Here is a 20,639-nt window from a genome sequence, read left to right as displayed (position 1 = left end):
GCCCTGGCCCGGGGTATATTCTGTCTCCGGGGCTCCCCCAGGTGCCCCTCCCTGCCCACCTTCGCTGAACGCTTACAGCTGTTGTGAAATTCTAACACTTGCTGTGAGCTGGGGAAGCTGAGCCACAGGCTTGTTCAGCAGCAAGGAGGCTGAACACAAGTTCTCTGAGCCGGCCGTGGAAGGGCTGCCCTCCCCGGTCGCTCATGGGTTAATGTTTCTCTGTTGTAGTTTGTTTCCCTTTGCCAAAGTGGGTGTTGCTGGAATGTCTCCTCTGGTAAGGAGGGGGCCGAGCTGTGTCCTCTGCAGAGGGGCGATGTCAGCATCAAAAAGACACAAAAGGGGGAGGTTTCCAAAAATAAAACCCTCCATCCCCTCCAGACTCTGCCAGTGCCAGAGGCAGGCGAGAAGGTGCTTGGAGCTGTCTGCAGAGAGCGCAGGCTCTGACAACCAGGGGAGAGGAGGGATTGGGAGTTCTCCTTTCAGTGGTAGGAGGGACGGCTGCAGCCGTTCTGTGCAGCCCACGCTGTTGGGTTTGCTGTGTTACCTTCGCCCCAGGCTCTCCTGCTCCTGCAGGCAGCAGGTACTGATTAAGTGCCCCCCGCACCCCCACCCCTCAGCACATGGCAAAGTGAAGGACTTGGAAGGCTATTTCAGGGGACTTGCTCAAGGAACTTTGCCTAGACTCCTTCCCACAAACTCCCGTTGGATACTTGGCTTCATGGGGCTATCAGCCACACGCTGAGTGCTCTCTGTTCCCTTCAAGACTGGCCTTTCCTCTCAGGCAGGCACCATGAGGGGCTCCTGGCGCAGTTTTCTCCCTCTCACTTTAGCTCTTTTCCTGGGGCTTGGGTATTCTCAGAGAGACTTTGCCGGAAGATTTGATCCAAGTTCTTCATTCCGAACCGAAGCTGGGAGCAGAGTCACAAGTCGGCTAAGGCTGCGGAACCCGGGCAGTAACTTGGGACCCACGGGCAAGGTGTACAGCCTGTTCCGGGTACACAGCCCGCCTTCTGCCTCGGAGCACCTCCCAGCAGCCTCTCCTATGGATCGCCCAGCCTGGATGAGGAGCTTGACAGAAGGGGACAACAGGGAGCAGCCGTCTATTCCTCCAGATCACAAACTACCTGCTCCCCAGAGTGCCCGAGGCCAAGCCAGCAACCTGAGGGCAGCTGCAGACTCTCCAGATGGGACCCTGCTTCAGACCCCTGTGCAGAGGCAGAAGACTGACTCCTCACGCCAGCGGCAAAGAAATGGGCTCAAAGCTCGGACAGTGCCCAGGGCAAAGGTGCAGAATGCCAGAGGCCGACTCATGGGGTAAGTGCAGCCAAAGGGGTCTCGCTGCAGGACCAGGTGCCTAACGTGACTCCTTCTATTGCACCGGCTAAGAGGTCTGAGCTGGGAGCAAAAGGGACAGAAAGGTCCCATCTTCAGGGGACCTCAGTAAGTGGAGACTCCAGTCCCAAAGCTCCAGCCACAGGAGGGACCTCTGGTGTTGGTCCCATATCCACCCACTATTTGCTCACTAACCAAACAATCTGTGCCCACTGCCACTGCACCTATGCAATTCCTAGGAGGCAGAGCTCCAATTGTTTCTCTCTCCCTAGGTCACTTACCCACTTTCTGTCCCATGTGCAGTAAGTAATAAGGGCCAGTCTGTGCTCAACTTCAGCTGTGCTGACCCTCGCCTGCCCCTGGCAGACAGCCCAGGCCCCAAAGCAGCTTAGGAGTCAGCTCAGTTACTTGCTGTAACAATGTGTGTATGTCCCCCACGTGCAGGAGGAGTTTGTGCTCCGTCTCAGCACAGAGAGCAGGCACATGATGTGTTGTCTGCATCATTTCACCTGGGTGTGTTGCCTTGGAACGTGCTGGTTGTGCTGCCCTTCTTGCGTGGGTTTGTGGCACGGCAGGGTTCCTGTGGGCCACACAACTGTGTTGCATTGCAGGCTGTGGCTTTTGTCGCCCTGCTCGTATGGGTGTTTTGTGTGTAGCCTTGCAGGGAGTTCAGGAGGTTGTTGAGTTGCTGTGCAGTGTGTGTCCATGGGGCAGTGCAGTGGGGTGGGCTGTTGTGGCCCCTGCTTGGCATTGGGGAATGTAGCCGGGTTGCCATGGCCTCCGACTGTAGGTACCTGCCTCTTGGTGCATTACACCTGGAATGGGCCCCTTGTCAGTTCTGCGTGCAGTAGCTTCCAGCTTCCCACAGCTCCTGCTGGCTCAGCTGGAGGAGGCTTCCTATGACTTGCCCGGCAGAGCTGCCTCCAGTTCCAGTCCCTGGCATGGTAATGTGGAGGCGGGAGAAGGGGACTTGTGGCATGCCTAGAGGCTCTGCAGAAGAGCCCTTGGCCCTGTGCTTCCTCCCTCTCCTGCCATTCCCCTCCATGCTCCCCTGCTCAGGGTGCACCTCTCAGCCCACTCTACTGGTGTAGTGGTGCTCATGAAGCCACCCTCCCTAATCAGTTAGGAACACCCAAATTGCCACTCATAGCCACCCTGTCAGCATAGTCACAGGGTAATGGCAGAGAGGGCCTGTGGGCTGATTGCTCAAGTGCCCTCTGACATGTGAGCTTAGTGCAGACTCACAGAAACACTTTCTTCCAACACTGAACAAGAAACCTGACTAGAGTAAGGAAAGCAGCACTATTCCTAAAGCTTCCCTCCCCCAGCCTCACTGCAGAGCTCCTGCCTAGAGCTTTCCTCTGCCCCATCCTACCGGCTTCCTGCAACAGATTCAAAGTAGCAGCAGGCACAGCCTACATCTCTTCCCCTCCTCAATTACCCCCATTGCTCTGTAAACATGGTTAACAATAGTTAAGAGCAAACTATAGCTCTGGACGAGCCTCTGGCTTCCTCACTCATCCAGCTCTGCCCACCTTGTGGCCCTGAGGAGGGGCTTGTCCAGTGGATTCACTTAAATTATCAAATCCCATTCATTGAATATCAGGGTTGGAAGGGACCTCAGGAGGCCATCTAGTCCAACCCCCTGCTCAAATTCAGTCAGTTCAGGACACTTCTTAGCAGAATGATCAGCCCCCACTAAGGTTGTGGTGTAAGCATCATTGCTCTTGGAATCACATGGCAATTCAGCTGGGCTTGGGGAATCAGCTGGAGATGCTGCCTGCTTCCTCTGTAATGAGATCAGGCTCAACCATGTTCTTGGGCTGTAGCTACTTAGGGACAACAGCTGATGTCCAGTTTTATCAGGAGTGGGCGGCCTGGTTTAAGGTTAGGTGGTGGGTCAGGCTGCAGTCAGATGGCTAAAGAATAAAACCTGAGACCTCTTAGAAGTAGCAGCTCTCATTCTGTGAACAGGATCACTTAGGATGAAGATTTTCCTGTGAGGTTGGCAGTGTTGACCCACAAGCAGCTGAGTTTAGTTTACTCTCATGACTGATGTGGGGAAGCCATATAGCTCTGAAGAGTAATAGGTAAATTTTTGTTGTAGCATTCTCTTAGCAATCTGAACTGCTCCCTCCACCAGTCTATTCACTTACGGGTAATGAGGGCTGGAAGTAAAATCCTTGAAATCACACTGCATTTGAAAAGCTTGGAACATGGAGCTGGCATCTCGTGGGTCATTGTCAGTGACTATTTATTTTGCCCAGATGCCAGGACAAGAAAAGTTGCCATTGTTAACTTTTCTCTGACCTGCTCACTTTGTGTGTGTGTGTGTGTGGGGGGGGGGGGGGGTATCTAGTGAGGTGGAGAATTTTTGCCTAACTGGAATAGTCAGTGGCTACCAACATGTTCGTTTTCCTAACACAAGCCTGGTGCTATTCTTTTCCAAAGCCTATTGGATATAATGTTCTGGGTAGGAAAGTGTCTTTGAGTTTTGGCTTTCTGGTCATTCTACAAGACTCTCATGATTCCATCTCATCTGTCTGATTTTTGCCTTTGTTACATCCACCGTGTTTCTGCCCAGGAAACTCTGTGATTTGAAGAGGCTTTATTTTATGGTGTTTTCTACCTGCATCACACTTGCACCCCTTTCCTGCAGAGTGCCTTTCATTTTCACTCACTCAGATGATAAGGCAAGATGAACCAGCCATTCCACAGTAGCTCAGACACTAATTATTATAATTCTGAAAGTTCCTTGTTTAAAACCCCAGTTTCTAGATAGTGTCTTATTTGTTTTTTCTTACCAATTGCTGAGTTTCAGTGCTCTGATTCTCCATACAGGGCCCTAATACAGGCCCACCACACTTTGGCTCCAGTGGAGACATAACCTGAGGTTTAATTTCCAGCTTGGGCAGACATACCTGAGCTAGCTCTATCAGTGCTAACTATAGAAGTATAATTGCAGCAGTGTGAATGTCGGGAAGGTCTAACCGCCCCAGCTAGGTACCAAGGGTTTCAGATGGGTGGAACCTGGGGTGGCTCGCCCATCCCTCCGCTTGCGCTGCCAGAGCTACACTGCTATATTGTGTGTGCTAGCGTGATCAGAGCTAGCATGGGTACGTCTGCCTGACCTGGGAATGACATCTCCAGCTCCAGTGTAGACGTGCCCTCATGCTGTGACTCTGCACCCTTTGTCAGAAACACCCCATTCCTTTCTGCAATAAAATGCTCACCCTCATACTTCCTAGGAACGATGGCATAGCTGTCTCATCTCTTTTCTCTGGGACAACGATGATCCAGACGTGTGTTTAGCTTCACTCCCTGTGGTAAAAGTGAATGCAGTGACCTATCCTGGGGCCTAGGCCATCCTTTGTGTTCACTGTGGCTGCAGTGTGAAAGCTGGGGAAGGGCTTCTTCCACCCAGGCCATTGAGCTAAGCCAGCTTAAAGTCTTAGGGAGAGCTGAACTTTGGTATTGTGTTTTGCTGGCTTGGAATGAGTCAACTTCTGACACCATGTCCTACGTCAGTAGCAAAGAATCACAGAAGCTGCTTTTTTCTAACCCTGAACAAGGAGTTTTATTAGAATAAGGGAAACAGAACGATCCTGAAAGCTGCAGTCGCTTTGTGGAGCTTTGCTTAGAACCGACCCTTCCTGACTGGTATCCGTACACACGCCCTTCGACCATGGATCACAGCATTCCTGCCCTCTGCCAAGGATCAGCCCATGTTCAGGTTGGGTGTGTTCACGTTGATTTTAAAATGTTTGTACATCTTTTGATGTAGTCCTTGGGCTTTTGGCAGGTTCCCACCCTGGGCCTTGGTGTCCCAGATTCGGGAGCCTCTGAGCCATTAAAATGTCTCGGATGCACCCAAGGTGTAAATATGCCACAGAGCTGGGTGTATTGCGAGCAAAAGCTGGCCAGCTCCTGACTCAAGGCTGATGTGTTACAGTGTAGCTGGGTGCATTCCCATTGCACAAGCTGCTGAGAGTGTCGGCATCCGATGAAGTGAGCTGTAGTTCACGAAAGCTTGTGCTCAAATAAACTGGTTAGTCTCTAAGGTGCCACAAGTACTCCTTTTCTTTTTGCGAATACAGACTAACACGGCTGTTACTCTGAAACGGCTCTAAAACTGCGGAGCCTGTGCTCCCTACTCTCTCGGCTCCCCCCTCCCAACAGCCAGCTGGCTCCTGAGATCAGACCTAATCACACAGCTCCTATTATTAGTGCCCGCGGGGTGCTCAGTGCTTTCCAAATGGAGAACAGCATCTTCATGAGCCTTCCCCGGGGCTGTTGTACTGTGAGCCCCTCCTTCCCCGCACTCCTGACAGCGGGAGTGGTAGGTCAATGGAGATTGGTTAGGACATGAAGAGTGGAAGTTAGCAATCCTTGCATACATGCATGCACAGGCATGAGACTGACACACTGCATGTATCCCTCAACAGTTCTTGGATACTCCTGCCCTGACACATGTTGCTCCTGCCTCCCCTATCAACACCATAGGACTCGCCCTGTACCATGCTTTGGTTGATGCAGTTTATGCCCATCTCTCCCCTGTCACCCCCACCATGGCTCCCTCCTCCTCTAGCAAACGTGACATAGAAAAGATAGGAACAGAGACATGAAGGTTTGCAGGGCAAAGCTTTCAGAAGTTGGGAAACACCCCAATTAGGCTTACACGGGCAGCCTTAACTCTGCCCCTAACATGGCTGCCTCATTCCAATACGATCTTCAGTCACATAGTCATGTGCCTTTTTCGGAATAATACAATACCACGTCATACAGTGCCCCTACAATCTTAGGGCACTTTCAATATACAAGAAACTGCTGCTTAATCTTTTTTGTTCACACTGATGTCTTTGTTCTTTAGTCTACAGAATCTGTTTATTCAGACAGCGTATATGGTGTGTTCTCTCTCCAGCATGTGTTCCTTAATAATGTAGTCTGAAGGCTGCTCAGGAGCTGAGGCAGTTAATGATGCTAACTCAGATGCATATTTTCAGAGGCTTGTCTATGCCAGCAGCTTTTCACTCTCACTCTGTGTTGTGTAAGAAGGGTTTACGGTGAACTTCTCATATAAAGTTGGATGAAATTCTCTGGCCTGTGCCATAGAGGAGGTCAGACCCTGATGATTTAATGGTCCCTTCTGGCTTTAAATCTATGAATGACTTTAATGGAGCCTGTGTATTAGAAATGCATTGCGCAGTGCCCTGTACTACAGGATGATGCCTAGAAGGTTGTAAAAAATGTATACTATTGTAATATTTGGGAAAGCATGTGATCACATAGGGAAGCTATGCACACCATTAACATGTGCAACTCCATGATCTTATTGCTGCTTCTCTTGTCCTCCTTCCCCCTAGTGTTTGTTACACTTGCTTGAATCTGGTGTCCAATAAGACCACAGAGTCTTCAAGGCTTGTGTTGTCTTAAGTGTGTGTGGAGCACACGGTGCAGTGGGGCCCTGATCCTGACTGAGGCTGCTATGTGCTCCTGCAGTACTAATAATTAATAAGGAGGGCTGTATTGTAATAAGCCAAGGGGGCAGAGTTAAGGTTGCACATTCAGCCGTGACTGTAGCATTTCCTGATGTCGGGGTCAGAGGGGGCTTTGCTATGCAGACTGTGCATTCTTGAAGATTTGTTTTCACTGTGGACACGTAGGAAGTTACCCGCTAACTTTGGAGATGAGGCTGGGACAGGAACTCCAGAGAAACAAGACAAGGCTTCTGTCTTTCTGTCTCCCAGCACTTTTGGACCAGGGAAATGGCATCTGGAAGAAAGACAACTACTAAGGCCCTGAGCCTGGAAAGAGAACCACATGTCTGGACCTCTGCCCCTGCGCAGAGCCCTAGAGATCTCTTGGCAAGATCAGGGCAGGAATGGCTCTGTTAAAAAAGGGAACCCTCTTCCCCCTTGTTGCCCCAGATGATGCTTGTTTCTTAGAGCACCTGGAAACCCTACTGAGTGAGGAAGGGGCAGCTTCTCTCGTGCTCAGTTTGAGTGCAATTTGGGGCTGCTATCTCCAGACTGTGTTTGGAGATAGCAGTGTTTGGAGATCACAGAGCATATCTAGCACCTCAGGTGAGAGCTGTACCCTAACAAACTCATCCTCATTCCCCGCAGCCCTGCAGGTACATAAGTATTGCAGCTCTGTGTTACTGGTGGGGAAATGGAGACTGAAATGAGGTGACTTAGCAAAGACCCCCTTGGCACTCAGTGGCAGAGCCAGGATTAGAGCGTGGGCCCTCCTGAGGCCCAGCCCCATGCGCGTTTCTGCCATTCACACAAGCACCTGCTGTGGCTGACCTGATAGGGCTTGGGCAGGGAGACCTGCTTGTGGAAATGTCTTTTTTACTCTGGGCCTTTTGGGTTGTGTTGAGCGTGGTACCACCTGGTGGTGATACTGGGAACTGCTGGGCATTCCTGCCACAGAATGGCCAGGCTGTGTACCTGCCGTCTGAGTTATATTATCCGTGCGCCTCTCACCCCCGCTAGACCTGCATGCAACAGAATGGGAGAACAGTCACTGCCTTTCTCCAGGGCTTGATTCCCTCCCTGCTGCTTAGTGCAGAGGGTGGGACTCCTGGTCTCTGCTTAATATTCTGCATGCAGCTGGAAATGCCATTCTAGTTTGCTTCCCTTCAGCAGGGCACAGGGAGCATGGATTACATGTGGCCAACCCACTGTGCCCATGCTGCCATAGTGGGCCGTACATGCGTGGTGACTGGCAGCACAGGGGACAGCGGCATGGGGCAGTCTTCCAACAGGGCTCGTGGGTTCAAAGGTAGGTGGCGCAGGGCAGCCCCCAGAAAGGCACTGTGTCTAGGCTATAGGGTTCAGAGGGCTAGTGACACAGAGCTAGTCCCCATCCAGGCTCTGAGGATTGGCCGATGCATGGTGGCCTGGGCTGGCCCCATGGCTGGGCATTTTTGTCTGTGCTCTCAGGTTTCTGGGTGGGAAGCACTGGGCAGCCCCGGCAGGACACCATATTTGAGATTGCAGGGTGGGTGGGTGCCTGTCATGCAGGCTGTGTGTTTAGCTGTGGCTGGTGTTATTCACAGAGCACTGGGGGCTCAGTGCTGCAGAGATCCCAGCATGGACCCATGTCATGCCATGCAGCCACTTCTGACCTGCTGCCTTTGCCTCAGTTCAGAGGCCCCATCACCTGCGTAGCGGTTGACTTTTCACACATACAGAACTCCTCGTTGTGGGGCAGCCCCAGAGCGACCTAGCCTAGAGCGTTGCTTCCAACTCGGGGCTGCAATGCGGGGGGTGAGGGAACCCCAGCTCCTGCTCCATGTGAATGCCCTTGGCTGGAGAATGCCAGAGGAGAAGGCAGCAACCAGAGGGCTCCTCTCTGAGTTGCGTGGTTGCTGGGAGGCATTGGCCATGGGCGCGCAGCAAGCTGCGCGCACCTGGGGGCTGCTATTCTGCCAAGCTGCAGGAAGCCAGCCACTCCCTGGAGCACCATCCCTCTGAGCTGTAAACATGCCGTGCTCCTTAAACCTGCAGGGGTTTATTTGGAATTCTTCATAAGACAACAAAAACCACATGGCGTTCAAGCCATGAAAATGTCAAGTAAATGCTTTAAATGTAACCAGATGCTCCCAGGGCTGGTTCCTGCTCAGTGAAAAACCAAGACCACTTTGCCCAGCTCCGTAGCCCCCCAGCCATCCTCTCCCCCAGTCTCCCAAGGCTCCAGCACACCTGGCTGTCCATTAACACCATCTCATCAGGAGGTGAGAGAAAAGTTTGCTCCATTTCCCACCCGTGGCCCCAGCAGTGCGGCCCGATGAAGTGAGCTGTAGCTCACGAAAGCTTATGCTCAGATAAATTGGTTAGTCTCTAAGGTGCCACAAGTACTCCTTTTCTTTTTGCGAATACAGACTAACACGGCTGTTACTCTGAAATCTGGGATAAGAATAACCCTTAGCACCTCGCTAGCATTTTACTGCTTCCAAGAGCTTCACAAATATTTGGCTAATCAACCCTCCCCACTCTAGAGTGGCACTGGGGCCTGGCGAAATTGGCACCATTTTGGGAGTTGAGATTTTCCTAGCTCTGTTACTGACTCACTGTGTGATCTTGGCAAGTCCCTTTCCCAGCCTCAGTTTCCCCATATGCAATGTAGTGCTTATGATACTGACCTGCCTCTTGGGGTTTAGAGGATATGAGATCGTGTCTAGAAAGTGCTAAGGATTAGGATTGCCCATGAGCCTGGAGGACACAGCAAGTCTGTGACAGTGAGTCTGTCACTACAGACAGCACCAGGTGCAGTATAGAGGAGCCTTGGGGCAGGCACTGAGAAGATCAGCAGCAACAGGATGAGCCCAGAGGGAGCTGGGCCGGGGGAGTGACACAAAGCACCTAGTGATCATACCCTTTTGCATGCACTGCTTCACATGTGCTCCTCAGACGTGATTCTGCTGCCAAGATAACCATGACTCCTAGTGAGTCAGCCCTGGCCTTTCACTCCTTTCTGTGCTTGTTCTTTGTGCTTCTGCTTCATCCCCACAGCCTCTGGCTGCTCCTGCAGGCCTGGCAGCAGCAGCCTTCCAACAGAGAGTCAGACCAGCCCCCAGGGTGCTGGGGTGCAGCTGTCCCCCGATAGCTCACAAGAACCAGGCATGTTGATGCGGTGCCCTCAGAGAGTGGGAGGGCCTGCTAGGTACTGGGCCACCTGCTCTATTCCAGTCTCGCACTCTGCACCCCAGAACGTGTTGCCCACCCTATGGTCTGGGAAGAGATCTACTCTCACCAGCAGACACTGAGAGGCGTTCTCTCTGCGTGTGCATGCGTGTGTGAGCGAGCGAGCGAGATCTAGACAAAGATTCCGGACTTCATTCCATGAGGAATTGTTGGCTTGATCTGAGGCCAAAGCAGCTTCTCTGAGGGCGGCGCCTGCTCCTGCCTGCAGAAACCACCTTCTGATTGTGCCAGTAATTTGAGGCAAGAACAGGAAATGTTTATGCTCCTTCACAAACCTGCTGAATGTGATTTGCAAAGTGCATCTAGGCCACCTCAGGGAGGAGGGGGGAGCTGTGGTGATGTCCCACCTCATAAAGCGAGCGGGGTTGGGTCTGGTCAATAATTGAATGGGAGGCCTGCAACAATATAATGATTGGATGGTTTTAGACATCTAAAGATAGGGTGCAGCTAGGGTTGCCAGGTGTCCGGTTTTCGACTGGAACGCCCAGTCGAAAAGGGACCCTGGCGGCTCCGGTCAGCACTGCTGACTGAGCTGTTAAAACTGCGGTTGGCAGGGCTGGCAGGCTCCCTGCCTGGCCCCGCATGGTTCCCTGGAAGCGGCAACATGTCCCTCGGCTCCTAGGTGGAGGTGCGGCCAGGGGTGCTCCGTGTGCTGCCCATGCCCTGAGTGCTGGCTCCACAGCTCCCATTGGCTGGGAACCATGGCCAATGGGAGCTGCAGGGGTGGCGCCTGCGGGTGCAGGCAGCGCGGAGCCACCGGGCCATGCCTCCACCTAGGAGCTGAGGGACATGTCGCTGCTTCTGGGGAGCCCCCCGAGGTAAGTGCCGTCCAGAGCTTGCACCCGTCACCTCTTCCCATACCCCAACCCTCTGCTCCAGTCCTGAGGCCCCTCCCACACCCAAACTCCCTTCCTGGAGCCTGCACCCTGCATCTCCTCCTGAGCCCCCTCCTGCATCCCAAACCCCTCATCCCTGGCCCACCCCAGAGCTTGCACCCTTGCCCCAGCCCAGAGCCCACTCCTGCACCCTGAACCCCTCATTTCTGGCCCCACCCCAGAGCCTGCACCTCAAGCCGGGGCCCTCACCCCTTCCTGCACCCTAACTCCCTGCCCCAGCCCGGTGAAAATGAGCAAGTGAGTGAGGGTGAGGGAGAGCGAGCGACAGAAGGAGGAGGTATGGAGTGAGTGGGGGTGGGGCCTCAGAGAAAGGGTGGGGCTCAGGAGGAGAAGGGGCAAGGGTATTTGGTTTTGTGCGGTTAGAAAGTTCGCAACCCTAGGTGAAGCCTAAGCAGACTAGATATGGGCTTGATGCGGGATTTCCTTCTATGGCCTGTGTTATGCAGGAAGTTAGCTAAGATGACATAATCGATCTTGCTGGCCTTAAAATCTATGAATATTAATAAGAGCTTGATCCTGAAGGATCGGTAAGTGCTTTACAACAAGTTACTCAGCTACAGAAATCACGCTTTCTGCCTCTACTCGCACACAGTGAAATGCAGCCCGTTCTGTGGTGAGCTATGTAGAAACAACACTCCACAACAGTTTGAAGCAGGAAATGAAGAATAGTACTGTATCCATTTGAAACAGCATGGGAGATTTATGGGAGCAAAATATAATTACCAATGCTGGATTAGACCCAATCCTAGAAAACCGTGCTGTGAGATCTTTAATGGCCCCTGATTGTCGGGACCTCAAGTTACTCATAAGAACGGACATACTGGGTCAGACCAAAGGTCCATGTAACCCAGTATCCTGTCTTCCAACAGTGGCCAGTGCCAGAGGGAATGAACAGAACAGGTAATCATCAAGTGATCCATCCCCTGTCGCCCATTCCCAGCTTCTGGCAAATAGAGGCTAGGGACACCATCCCTGCCCATCCTGGCTAATAGCCATTGATGGACCTATCCTCCATGAATTTATCTAGTTCTTTTTTGAACCCTGTTATAGTTTTGGACTTCACAACATCCTCTGGCACGAAGTTCCACAGGTTGACTGTGCATTGTGTGAAAAAATATTTCCTTTTGTTTGTTTTAAACCTGTTGCCTATTAATTTCACAAACCCCTAGTTTGTGTGTTATGAGAAGGAGTAAATAACACTTCCTTATTTACTTTGTCCACACCAGTCATGATTTTATAGACCTCTGTCATATCCCCCCTTAGTTGTCTCTTTTCCAAGCTGAAAAATCCCAGTCTTATTAATCTCTCCTCATATGGCAGCCGTTCCATACGCCTAATCATGTTTGTTGCCCTTTTCTGAACCTTTTCCAAGTTCAATATGTCTTTGTTGAGATGGAGCGACTACATCTGCAGGCAGTATTCAGGATGGGGGCGTACCATGGATTTATATAGAGGCAATATGATATTTTCTGTCTTATTCTCTATCCCTTTCTTAATGATTCCCACCATTCTGTTCGCTTTTTTGTCTGCTGCTGCACATTGAGCGGATGTTTTCAGAAAACTATTCACAATGACTCCAAGATCTCTTTCTTGAGTGGTCACAGCTAATTTAGACCCCATCATTTTACATGTATGGCTGGGGTTATGTTTTCCAATGTGCATTACTTTGCATTTACCAACATACTCATGAGCAAAATGGCACCTCTGGCAGCACAGGCCCCCCTAGCAACCATGCTAGGGCATTGAGGTTAGTACTGATTCAGGAGGGAGAGCACCCCCTACTGAGTCACCTTCACCACTCCCCGTAGCACCTGGATGTTCCTTCCTAGGGGGTTTCCCCTCCAAGTATTTAACAAGACCAGCCTGGGTTGGCTTGAGAGCTCAGGCTGCAGTGGTCTGGGTGCAAGGAAAACTCAGATGTTGTAGGAAGTGGTTCTGTTGGTGTCTCCGGAGGTGCTGGCTATGGGGAGACCTCACCGCCTCTCTTTTCCTAATCCCGCTGTTTGTGACTGCTTAGGCCGAACGTCTGCGGGGGACAGTGCTGCTCAGGGTGGACAACTGCTCCTGGCACAAACCGATGCATCAAACGTGAGTACAAAAGAACAATCGATTAGAGATGTCAGTCATGGCACTTAATGCATCGCTGGCAGGCACTCAGCTGTCCCAGTGATGGGTGTGGCAGGAGGGCCAGAGGATGCCCTTTCCCAGTCCTTTGGCCCTGAAGCCCCCTTAGTCATTACACTGATGTCTTTGAATTTCTCCACTGTTTGGTTGAGACATAAACAAGGAGAGAATTCCCTTCTCTGCCTGACTCACCCCACCCCCTGTTATGGGCATGGTGTGCTTCCCACGGCAGAGAGAATGGAGCGCCCCCTGTGGGTGCTGTTACATATATAGTTCCCAGAGCTGGGCCGCATGTCCCCTGTTGGTGCTGCAGCACTTCTGGCCAGGTCAGTAGTCCATGCTAACATCGACTGCGTCAGAGACCAGCCCCCTTACCCTTGTTAATTTGTTATTAATCAGGATCGGGAGGGCCCCACTAAGCTGGGTACTGCACATACACATTCAGAGACATGGGTCCGTTTCTAAGAGCTGATAAATTTGAAACAAGACCCAAGTGATTGTGATAAATTGCAGGAGGGAGAGTGGTGAGGGAGGGTAGTGGCGATAAGGTCACATAGCAGCTGCTGCCCCCCAGATTGATGGTTCCAAATGATCTGAACGTTTTTTTACAAAAGCAACTAACTAGGTTGGCGAAGGGGCTGCCCTGGGAGGGGCTGGGGTGTGGAAGCCTGCTCTAAGGGGGTGTGCACACTAGGGAGACAACAGAAAATGGCTTGAACGCTCAATCAATCCCTGACCAGCTCGTTACTGGGGAGCTGCTCTCCCAAGGAGGCTGTGTCCCTTCATGCTTTCCCAAGGTAGGAATTACTGGAGCTGTGTGAGCACAAACACCTTCACCCCTATCCCTCAGTTCTGATACAGCACCCAGGGGGCCCTCTGTGTGGGGAACCCTCTTCCTCTCCCTGGCTGTTACTTCAGAACTCCTCTCTTGCCTGTAAATGCAGGGCCCTCTGGGCTGGGGCCTCCTGCAGGGCAGCTCTGCTCGACACAGTCATAGGACTAAAACAGAGTGCAGTGATTTACAGGGAAATAATCCCATGGAGGGGGCTCTGGTGACATCATTAACCACATGAGCTGGAACCCCTGTGATGCAATTAATTACATTGTAAATCAGGGCAGCTCACTGGCTGCTGGTGAGTTTTCTTAACCTGTGGATCCAGCATGGCTTGCAAGTTTCCAAACACATAAATCCTCTAAAACCGCAGAATGAATGAAGAGCGGGGTTTATCCTGCAAAGGCCTCAGCTCCAGCATTCGCTGCGGCCATGCTTCGTGGACCACCCGCAGAAATCTGCCTGTTCCCCTCTGACCTGCTGCCCAAATAATCCCAGAGAGACTCTGTGCAGAGAACATTTGTAAATCCAAGCAGCAGTCTCTCTCCTTTCCATGCCTGTCTTCAGTGGGCCTGACTTCTGGAGTTGGCCACCTGGGAATTCTGCTTCACCCGTCTGTGATGCTGTAGTGGAGCTGGGTCTGCATCTGGGGTTTATAAAGTGGAGTAGATTGCAGCTGCTCTTCTTGTGAGCCCTGTAAATCAAACCTCTGTCACAAGCAAATAAGGAGAGCAATAGTAAGAGGAAGGAAAGTCTGGAGGAGACTGGGCTCCTGAGCAATAAGCAGCATTACAGGGAAGCGGAGGAGTGGCTAGTTGTCCTTGTCTCCCCTGCCCAGGCATTCAGGGTCAGCATTGTGTCCGCAAACTTGTCTGGTCTCCTCATAGCCCTGTTTAAACACAACAGGACAGCCTGGTGCACACAAGCCATGAGTGACCACTGTAGGCCCACACTGGCCAAGATCTGTAGGGATAGAGATGAGTGAAATGTGTTATATGGGAGTGACATGAGGGGTAATGGCAAAGGACTGAGGAAGCGTAGGCAAAATATCCGGAAGATACTGCCTGATGGTGAAATAGGTCAGGCTGAGGAACCGTCTCCCAAGGGAAGGGATGGGAGCCCTGTTTAACAGTAGACTGACTGAGAGGACAAGACAGCTAGATGAAGAACCTAGATCTTGTCCTTCTCTGGATTCTGTGACTTAATATGGAGAGGCAACCCATGGAGACTGCAGGTCCCAAACCCAGAAATGTGGCCTGCCTTGAAGAGCTCTCTATTGTGCACATCTCTTGGGCTGGAGGCTGATGACTGCCCCCAGAAGGGAAGGGGGAGTACCTAGCCGTTACGATAGGTCTCAAAACGCTTTACAAATGAGGTCAATATCTGACCTGAGCTGGGAATAGAAACTGAGTTCCAGTCCAGTGCTCTGTCCACAAGGAACCACTGTCAGCAGTGGTCTGGTGACTGGCCTTTGGTTTCTGGCTGGGCTAGGAGGATGCCACGGCTTGAGTCACTCTACAGGCCAACTCTTCCCAAGCCTTTCAGAGCAAGGCTTCCTCTGACCCGGTGAGAGCTCAGCCAGGACCTCGGTTGTTGCTTTGGTTGTCCTCTTTAACGTCTGCAGGCGGCTATGTCCTAACCCTGGGGCTTTTGCAATAAGGAGCCTCAAGTTTTCTATTCCCATCTCCTGCCCCAGCAATTCTTGCTTAACCTTATTTTTGCTTGAAAGGAGGCTGGACACACAGCCCCAAATAGGGTTGCTCCAGGCTCCTTACCCCTTTCAGGATCTTGCAAACCCACTTGGATTTAGCGTGTTTCCTTCAGCCCACTCAGGGTCTGATCCTCTCCCCAGCTCAAAGATGGAATAAGTGCCCTGTCCTTGGGGGATGGGCCAGTCAGGGATGGGCCAGAATCCTCCTCCTACCCACACTCCATCTCTAGCTCTCTCTCTCTGCCTGTGTTTCTTTCTTCCGTTTGTCTGTGCCTCTCCTCCCTAAACCACTGAGGTCAAGCCCTAGTGTCCCTCTGGGGCTCCTCACCTGCAGAGTGTCACACATGTGAGTGCCTTGCCCCCTTCTGGCTCATTTGCATGTTAGGTTGATCTGTGCTAATTAAATTTAACTCTTGGCATCATCTTGCTGCTGTTTCGCTGCTAATGAAACATGCAGATTGGAAACAGTTTTCTGAACTGCAACTGACGGATCCTTAAATCAAAGAAAATTGAGATCAGGCCTGTCGAAAGCGGAGTTACTGGTACCGCAGTACCATGCCCTCTGTTATTCTCACTGCCACACTGTGCCTCCCATGTCCTCAGCACCCTCTGATGTCCTTGATTCCTGGCTGAGAATCTCCCCTGCTCTTGCCCAGCAGGCGAAGGGGGTGAGGGATTGGCGCACTGTGGCTGGGAGACTGGTTAGAACTGTGGGTAACTGCCATTAATTTTCCCACCTGTTCCTGCTGAAGTCACTGCTTGGAAAAACTGTTTGTGCCAAATCTGGACCTGATCCCCTCCTGCATCTCCTTTTAGATGAGCCTGACAGGAAGACACATGTCCATACGGGGACATCACAGCCACACCCTGGGCAACCATTTCTGATGGGGGATGCAAAAGGTGGGGGTGGCGGGAGCCTCCTCACTAGAGACATTTTCAATAGGGGCAAAGGGAACTTGCTTAAATGTGCAGTGAGATGGTTCCTCCATCCACGCTGGGGCCCAGCATCCCGCTCAGGTGACAACTCCCTTTCGGTGAGAGTGAATCTTGGGCCTGGCGGAAGTGAAGAGAGGAGACGGACCCAGCCTTCCACAAGCTCTGCTCTTGAGTGAGCTGCCCCTGGGATCTCTTCCCAAGGGACATTTGCCCTCTGAACATTGATGTATCAAGTGCTCCCCCTCTTTCAATCTCTTGCTGGACTGGACCTGAGCTGTTTCCATGGCAAAATACATTCTTGGGCCCTGGGTGGTGATGCTGGAGGGGATCTGGTGCTTGCCATGCACATGGGAGCCACTTGTCAAGGGCTTCAAGAAACATTCTTGTTCTGCTGCTGGACACTAGTCCCCACTGCGAGAATGGGGTCCTGGAAAGGAATAGGGTTTGATTTTGTCTTACTCTGGGTGGGCTCCCCGCTAGTGCCGCAGAGCCTGGGGGGAAGGGCAGGGTGCTGTGTGGGCAGTGGTAGGAGCTGTAACAAAGTGGGGATTGGGCAGAGGTGGGAGCTAGTTTGAGGCCTGTGGAACGTGCAGGTGGGAGGTGAGGTGGAGGAGATCAGGAACTCCTCAGCACAGCCAACGGTATTACTAACATGCCCATCCCTGAATATCCAGGCCCCCTGTTTCCAGCTCCTTTGTTCCTGCCTGGCTCCAGTTCTAGTGACCCCCTCCACATAGTTCAGAGTGAAAGTATCCGCTGCTGCCCGAGCGCGGTGTGCAGGGCACAAAATGATGTGTGGGTTGCAATGGAGCCTGAGTCCAGGAGCTGTCTGTGCCCTTGCTGCATGAGGCTGTTGTAGTAGGTGGGTCTGAAGCCAGTGTGCACCAGAGTTCCCAGAAAACCTCCCCTCTGGGTTGGCACCGTCTGACTCCACGTTCCAAAGCCACCTCCAGCTAAGCGGAGTTCTCTTTCCATTGTAAACACATGTACGTTCCTTTCTTTAGCATAAAAATGCAGGACTCTTGAGCTCTTTCCTGTTCGGGGTTGAGTTTCCCTGGGTCAGCGGTGCTCCTGGCCTCTGAAATCTCTCCTCCTTCCTCTCCTGGTGAAGTGCGATTCTTCCTCTCCTCGTCTTTTTATAGCCCTCTTGCTGTGCTGTCACTTCCCAGCTCGGAGTTCCCATCGTGCTGGCTGATTAAAGCCTTCCGCTAGTGAAGGGTTCCTGCTGTTGCGCCGAATGTGCCAGGACTTGTGATGGAGACGGAGACTGCGTCTGCTCTGCAAAAGCCATTTGCAGGAGTCAGAGCAAGGGCCTGGGAGAGTAGGTGCCACAGCTGTGCCTGAATCTTCCTGATTGGAAGGAACTGGAGATGGGGGCTGTACTAGGCAGCTCTGGGGCATGCGGGGGGAACTGGGAAGGAATCTGTGCTGCTTGGCATGTTTGTGTAGCTGTTTAGATTTATGGATGAGCAGGTTAATGTATCTATTTTAGAACATTTCAGGCTCCCAGAAGCATTTGAGTAGCAGTTAGAATTCATGAATGTGCCAGCAGCAAACAGACCAGAGGAGCTTAAACATCATCGCTGGCCCCAAGAGGTTTCAGACAAGACAGCCCAGTAACCCCCATTAAGTGCTGCCTGTGGGGCTTTCCCCTTCCATCCCAGGCACCCCCTCTCCACCTGTTCTGTCCATCTGGCTGTAAGAGTGCGTCTCAGTGCACCTGCCCCAATGTTTTTATCCTGGTCTCAAGTGGGGTCCGCTCCACTGCAGGTCAGGGTCCAGAGGCGGTTAGAACAAACTCGGGCATCAGGGGAAACCTTTGTGAATAAAAGTTCAGCCTATGAAATCTGCCCAAAGTATCCCAGAGCCCCATCGACTTCACCTAGGTAACAGGACCTGCCCAGGTCGACAGTGAGAGAATGAGGCCCCACTTTGTTCACTGCAGGATCTTGTGATTGTTAATGTAGTTATTCCAGAGAAGCCAAATAATTTCTGTTCTGGAACAAGGGGCCAAAGGCTGACTCACCTCCCTTCCCCACCCCACCAGCAGCCAAACAGTGGAGAGCATGTTGGGCTGCCAGACGGTGTCTGTAAACAAAGTGCGGGGCCAGCATCTTTCTCTCATTAGGGACTTTTCTGTGAGCAGCACAAATGCTATCTGGGAGCTGGGCTCCTGCCCATGTGGGCTGCCTGTGACTGCTCAAGTGCCCGGCCATTGTCGGCAAAGATTAATTATAAGGACACTTTTCAGAGTAACAGCTGTGTTAGTCTGTATTTGCAAAAAGAAAAGGAGTACTTGTGGCACCTTAGAGACTGACCAATTGATTTGAGCATAAGCTTTCGTGAGCTACAGCTCACTTCATCGGATGCATACTGTGGAAAGTGTAGAAGATCTTTTTATACACACAAAGCATGAAAAAATACCTCCCCCGACCCCACTCTCCTGCTGCTAATAGCTTATCTAAAGTGATCACTCTCCTTACAATGTGTATGATAATCAAGTTGGGCTATTTCCAGCACAAATCCAGGTTTTTTCACCCCCCCCCAACAAACCCACTCTCCTGCTGGTAATAGCTTATCTAAAGTGACCACTCTACTTACAATGTGTATGATAATCAAGGTGGGCCATTTCCAGCACAAATCCAGGGTTTAACAAGAACGTCTGGGTGAGGGGGGGTTAGGAAAAAACAAGGGGAAATAGGTTACCTTGCATAATGACTTAGCCACTCCCAGTCTCTATTCAAGCCTAAGTTAATTGTATCCAATTTGCAAATGAATTCCAATTCAACAGTTTCTCGCTGGAGTCTGGATTTGAAGTTTTTTTGTTGTAATATCGCAACTTTCATGTCTGTAATCGCGTGACCAGAGAGATTGAAGTGTTCTCCGACTGGTTTATGAATGTTATAACTCTTGACATCTGATTTGTGTCCATTTATTCTTTTACATAGAGACTGTCCAGTTTGATCAATGTACATGGCAGAGGGGCATTGCTGGCACATGATGGCATATATCACATTGGTGGATGTGCAGGTGAACGAGCCTCTGATAGTGTGGCTGATGTTATTAGGCCTTGTGATGGTGTCCCCTGAATAGATATGTGGGCACAGGTGGCAACGGGCTTTGTTGCAAGGGTAGGTTCCTGGGTTAGTGGTTCTGTTGTGTGGTATGTGGTTGCTGGTGAGTATTTGCTTCAGGTTGGGGGGCTGTCTGTAGGCAAGGACTGGCCTGTCTCCCAAGATTTGTGAGAGTGTTGGGTCATCCTTCAGGATAGGTTGTAGATCCTTAATAATGCGTTGGAGGGGTTTTAGTTGGGGGCTGAAGGTGACAGCTAGTGGCGTTCTGTTATTTTCTTTGTTAGGCCTGTCCTGTAGTAGGTGACTTCTGGGAACTCTTCTGGCTCTATCAATCTGTTTCTTCACTTCCGCAGGTGGGTATTGTAGTTGTAAGAATGCTTGATAGAGATCTTGTAGGTGTTTGTCTCTGTCTGAGGGGTTGGAGCAAATGCGGTTGTATCGCGGAGCTTGGCTGTAGACGATGGATCGTGTGGTGTGGTCAGGGTGAAAGCTGGAGGCATGTAGGTAGGAATAGCGGTCAGTAGGTTTCCGGTATAGGGTGGTGTTTATATGACCATCGTTTATTAGCACTGTAGTGTCCAGGAAGGTTTGGGGGGGTGGGGGGGTGAGAAAACCTGGATTTGTGCTGGAAATAGCCCAACTTGATTATCATACACATTGTAAGGAGAGTGATCACTTTAGATAAGCTATTACCAGCAGGAGAGTGGGGTGGGGGAGGTATTTTTTCATGCTTTGTGTGTATAGAAAGATCTTCTACACTTTCCACAGTATGCATCCGATGAAGTGAGCTGTAGCTCACGAAAGCTTATGCTCAAATAAATTGGTTAGTCTCTAAGGTGCCACAAGTACTCCTTTTCTTTATAAGGACACTGTTAACATGGGGAGGCCTGACAGGGGATGGTAAATCTCAGGCAGGCCTTAGAGCAAAACCTTTCTCTCCTTGAAGCTAAACTAATGGTTCTGCTGTGTAAACATTGCTTGGTCCCCAGCAACCTCCCTCCCCAATGCTGTTCTGCTGGAGTT

At 51.4% G+C, this 20,639-nt stretch overlaps 1 protein-coding gene across 2 annotated transcripts in view; it reads left to right on the top strand.

Annotated features, from left to right (window-relative positions):
- Positions 1 to 511: 511 nt before the first annotated feature.
- LTBP2 (latent transforming growth factor beta binding protein 2) overlaps positions 512 to 20,639 on the top strand; it is a 126,224-nt gene continuing 106,096 nt past the window's right edge. For both annotated transcript variants that reach the window (XM_073349171.1, XM_073349170.1), the window contains exons 1-2: positions 512 to 1,314; positions 12,957 to 13,027. In XM_073349171.1, the coding sequence (XP_073205272.1) occupies positions 791 to 1,314; positions 12,957 to 13,027 (595 nt within the window). In that variant the 5' untranslated portion in view covers positions 512 to 790. The remainder of the gene's footprint in view (positions 1,315 to 12,956; positions 13,028 to 20,639) is intronic.

Source organism: Lepidochelys kempii, chromosome 6, assembly GCF_965140265.1.
Source record: "Lepidochelys kempii isolate rLepKem1 chromosome 6, rLepKem1.hap2, whole genome shotgun sequence".
Taxonomy (NCBI): domain Eukaryota; kingdom Metazoa; phylum Chordata; order Testudines; family Cheloniidae; genus Lepidochelys; species Lepidochelys kempii.
This window is presented reverse-complemented; position numbering and strand designations above follow the sequence as displayed.